The following is a 5293-nucleotide window of genomic DNA, read 5'->3' on the forward strand; positions in this document are numbered from 1 at the left end:
CTGGGGCTACCTACTCTATTGGCCCCATATTTCTGTCTTTCTCCCCCCAGCCTTCTGCCTCCCCCCTCTCTATCTATAAGCTAGCGAAAGCCCTACCCAAAAACTTAACATATCTAAATTACCTTACGCCCATAACTTGGCCTAGCAAAACTAAGCGATTCTACCCCTACGTCGACGCGTTTCTGTTTTTTTTTTTTTTTTTTTTTTTTTTTAAGGTCCTAGCCGCCGAAATCTCAGGAAATTAAGTGGCAGGACCTGCCAGAGTGAAACGGACTACTGGGTTCCTGGTCTGCCTCCACGGGGCGTAAGTGGGGCAACGTTGGGCCTCAGTAGGGGCCCAGCGGCTAAATGACCAGTGAACAACGGTACAAGGCATCACACATATACAAAGTCCATACACTTTTAAATCTCTGGCTTTTCCAGTCAACTGGTTCACCCACAATGTAAACTACGCGGAGATGGGGGGAACCCCTTGTGCCGTTTGACCCTAAATACACTTACACTTACACTTACACTGAGTGATCACTCAATTATAACCATCTACCTAATACCGTACTGGGCCACCATTCCCACTGGTAACAGTCGCTATTCGCCTAGGCTTTGACTCCACTAGATGTCGGAACACTTCCGTAGGGATCTGCAGCTATGTTGCCCTCATGGCTTTCCCCAGTGTCAGATGACGATTGCGTGTCCATTCGCCTGATTTCCCGTTAAAAACATCCCACATGAGATCTATTAGATTGAAGTCAAGCGAATTTGGTGGCCAACATAGACGGGTGATACTGTGAATGTGTTCCTCGAGCCACTCGTGCACAGTGCAGTCCCGATGACATCGGGTATGTCGTATGTGTTGCTAGTTTGCAATCCATCTTCCCCGCTGCTGGCATCATTCCCTCGCTCCTTGTATAATTCTCTATAGTAGTCTTCTGCTATTTGAATTATGCCTTCTCTGCTGTTTATAAGTACACCATCGCTATTCTTCAGTATCATTTGTCTTTCTGTATTACTGCTCATGGCTGCTGATTTAAGTCCTCTGTTTTCCCTTAATGCTTGTTCTACTTTTCTTGTGTTAAATCTTCTTATGTCCTCTCTGAGTCTCTTTCTAATGGCTTTGCATAACTCAGTATACTCAATTTTTTCCTTGTCAGTGTTTATCTTGCTCTTCATTTTTCGCCTTCGGTTCATCATAACAAGTGTGTCTTGACTAATTTTTTCTTCCTTGGATTTCTTTTTTCCCTATAGGTTTCTTGGGCTTTATCACTTTCAGAAAGTTGTAATATTCCTCGTCGATATCTTGGTCCTCAGCAGTCTGCAGAAGCTCAAACTTGTTCTTAAGTTCCAGTACATACTGCTTTTTCTCCTCCTCTGTTATTTCAAAGACCTTTGTATTATTTACTCGAGTCAGTTTTTTCCTTTCCTTTCCTACATCTATATCAAGTGTACATCTTACCATTCTGTGATCACTTTCAACATTTACCTTATTCAGGACGGTAACATCATTCACAATATATCTTCTGTTAGTGAGGATGAAGTCGATTTCATTAGTTGTTAATCCATTTGGACTCTTCCATGTCCACTTTCTGTTCACCCTTTTCTTGAAAAAAGTGTTCATTAGTGACAATCATTGAGATTCTGCAAATTCCATAAGTCTTTCACCTCTTTTATTTCTTTCACCAATTTAAAAATTTCCTATAGTTCCCCTTTCTGCGCTGTTTTGTCTTTTTCAAACCTTAGAAGACTCTCAATTTCGGTGTACATTTCTTCAACCTCTTCATCATCATGGCTCGATGTTGGTGCATAAATCATTATAACCTTTAGCTTGTACCTCTTAGAAATCTTGAGTATTAGTCTTGACACCCTTGGTGAGGTACATTTGAATTCCAAAATGTTGTTTTTAAAATCTTTATGGACCAGAAACCCAACTCCACCTTCACTCCTTTCACTGTTTCCATTGGTGTACAGCAGATTTCCACTTGATAAACTTATAAGTGATTCATTTCTTCTTCTTGTTTCAGCCAAACCGATGATATTCCAATTCACATTTTCTAATTCCTTTCCAGCAATAATATCCTGTCTTCACCAATGAGTGACCTTACGTTGTAACAGGCCAAGTTCAGTTTCCGTGCGTGGCAGCCTGGTAGTACCCAGAGATTCTTAGCACCCTCTGCTTCCACTCTGCTCCTCTCGCTGACGTAAGAGGGAGAGTGAAAGCTGCTGGGGACTGAGGGCCATTTGTTTTGTCGTGCTGTCATATGCTGGAGGGTTTAGTCTTTTCCTCTTCACGCTGACTAGGCGTCTTGATGAGAACCACTGTACACGTTCGTTGCCACCTAAGTGACGTAACAGGGCTTACCATCGAGTAGGTGTGCATGAGTGGATTTTAGGGAGGCAGACCAACCGGACTTCTCCTAAATCTTCTGTAGTAGAAAGATATATCGATTCCTTTCAGTGATGTCTGCGGGGTAATACCGTGTGCCAACCTCTCGACAGATTAGCTGACATCCAGAATCTCAGATGAGACTGAATCTACTCTCATCAGTAAAGACTACTTCAAGTAAAGATTTTGTAGTTGTAACCTTTAGAAATAGTGTTGGTCCTTACGTTTTCACACCAGTGTATATTATATCTTTGAATAGTACCAGCAGGTACTATTTAACGCGGTAGTATGGATTCCAAGCCTTACATGTAAAGTAACTGAGATCCGTTCAAGAATTAAAATCAGACCATTCCTTACTGTACGTCGAAAAAGGAAACCCCCATTCCTTCTTCCAAAGTAATCTTGAACCTACCCACTCATATAATTGAGATGCTCACAAAGATTAGCCGCCAAACAGATGTCTCATTCTTCAACATCCAAATCCTTATTGTTGTTCAAAATAATCTCACCCTGAATGACAAACTAACCTATGAAATAGCTCCAGGAAACCTCAACCGGAGTTTTAATTCAAAACATTCTTAGAGTGTGAGTACAGTACAGAACATATACACTGAGTGATCACTGAATTATGACCTTCTACCTAATACCGAGCTGGGCCACCGTCCCACGAAGAACAGTTGCTATTTGCCTAGGCATCGATTCCAATAGATGTCTGAACACGTCAGGCTGATACCGTGATTCTGTTCCTCGAGCCACTCGTGCACAGTGCAGGGCCGATAACACAGCTTATTATTGCGTAGGAAGTTCCCATTTTGACATGGCAGGGTGAAGATGGTCTCCTAAGAGGTGCCAATAGCGTCACAAATAGGTCCATACGCGCCAGGGATCCCAGTTCTTATCAGCAAAACATTGTCTATTTTAAATGACCACCGCCACATGTCTGGATCCATGGACTCCCGTAGTTTGCGAAACACACAAAGGCGTCAGTCGGCGTGTTGCACCAGGTATAAGAACCCATCAGGCCAGCACACTCGTTTCCAGTCCTCCTATGTCCAATCAGTGTGTTGTTGAAACAATAGAATTGATGGTGATCAGTGGTGATCAATCGTGAGGAGAGGGTTCTCTTGGATCGTAATTTTTAAGCTGTAATTCTTTAAGAAATTAAAGACAGGTTACACTCCACTTAGGTTTTAGTGTTTATTATTTTTATCAATTTCCAACCCGAGTTTCGGGACAAAAAAACAATTCTACGCTTAACTGAAACCGACAAACTCAGCCACGTTGTGAAAAGAATCACAAACATTCCTCGCGTCATTCGAACTGAATCTGGTGTATGAAGGACGGTGATTATATCCACCCTGCAACCGGTGAAGCTCTGTCTAGTTACTCTCCTGGTTACTGAATTAAAATTAAGATGCAAAAGTTAACATTCAGAATCTGTGGCTTAAGCATTCCAAAATTCCAAGTGCAGGCTCTCTCTCTCTCTCTCTCTCTCTCTCTCTCTCTCTCTCTCTCTCTCTCTCTAGTAGAGTTAACCGGGATTTCTCAACTTGTGCGTCGCCACATTTTGAATTGAAATGCAGTTCTATGCTTTATCAATAGTCCTGGATGTCATCTGTAATGATGTGCTCGCTAACACAGATTTCGCTGTTTCAAATGTGAACTGCAGTCTTGTCAAATAGCTTTGTAAAGTTTTAATCAAATTGCAAAGTTGAGAGCAATGTTCTTTTCTTAAGTCTAGAAGGATGCTTGAATATTTCAGATTGCCTTTATTAGTACACAAAATAATAAAATGTAAAACATGCACTAAACATAAATTTAGAATCAGCTGCTCAACGTCACAACACATTGATCGATGTCGGATTAGATTTCCAAACAGAACTGGAACTGCCGTCATTAATCTTCTAGAAGGTCAACGTATCGTCGGAGTGTCAAAGGAAGTTCAAGCTTCTGAATACCATCTGGAAGACTCCAGTTTTTATGCAGGACTTGTCTTATGGCACATCTGCAAAGATGGGTTAGCTCGGATGGACTGCAACATCGTCGTTTCAGAAGGGGTACCCATTCGATGGTCCTATCGAGGATGTTCATAGCAGGGAAATCCATAGGAATTAAGGGTTGCCGGGACCCGATGACACTTTGTAAAGTTGCTACTGAGATCTGAGGAGCAACGCGAAGTAGATACATCGCACAGGCTGCCCTTTCTTGGAAATGGTGCCGCTGTTGCATTTCGGGGTCGTTTTCATCTCTGAAAATGAACTTCTCCAAGTAATACAAAATAAGGTAGCACAAATGTTTTTCTAAACTTTTCGAATTTCCCTTAAAGCTCTTTACATTTGCCCCAAGCCTTAATAACAACAGAATCAAGTCTAACCTCCAATTTAAAATGCTAAATGAGAACAATTGGGATTTGCCATGACAGATCGCATCGATGAATCGCTTCCCTCTGCCAAATACCAGCCTGTTTGCATTAGCAACACGATGAAAATAGCACACGGGGGACTCCTGCACGCTCCTTTCGTCTGGTAAATCGTGTCCTTGCCATGCCCACAAAGGATGAATTTCTGCAGGATAAAGCAGTTCTTGATCGGAAAGTGTCTCGAAGCGATCGCAATTGTATAAACTCACAAGGACTTGTCCGACCAACTGCATGTCGTCAACGTTTTTCCAAAAGCAAACCTTAGCGGGCGTGTAAGTGAGATTTTGAAATTCGAAATCGTCAAATTCTATACGCATCTCCTCCTTCCACGTGTTGTACAAGTTGACAAAAGTCCAGATGTTCCGCTCGTGAGTCTGCGAGTGTTCATTCCCCTCTGGAGAATTCAAGAGAGCGTTTACGGCCAATTGAGTTTCTTCCTTTAAGGTCCAACTTGCGCTCTTCAGCGAGCGTAAGTTGTACCTGGGAACATTAGCCAT

General features: G+C 42.2%; 1 protein-coding gene across 1 annotated transcript; it reads right to left on the reverse strand.

Moving 5' to 3' along the window:
• Positions 1-4273: 4273 nt before the first annotated feature.
• On the reverse strand, positions 4274-5293 carry LOC150090358 (uncharacterized). The gene has a single exon (XM_090390281.1). It carries the CDS (start codon positions 5291-5293, stop codon positions 4274-4276), a length of 1020 nt encoding a protein of 339 aa, XP_090246407.1.

The sequence above is a fragment of the Mastigoproctus giganteus genome, chromosome 2, assembly GCF_048544385.1.
Source record: "Mastigoproctus giganteus isolate SK-2022 chromosome 2, ASM4854438v1, whole genome shotgun sequence".
In the NCBI taxonomy this organism is placed as follows: Eukaryota; Metazoa; Arthropoda; class Arachnida; order Uropygi; family Thelyphonidae; genus Mastigoproctus; species Mastigoproctus giganteus.

Coding starts and splice junctions, on each gene's coding strand:
- LOC150090358 (XM_090390281.1), bottom strand. CDS start 5,293: ATGGCTAATGTTCCCAGGTACAACTTACGCTCGCTGAAGAGCGCAAGT.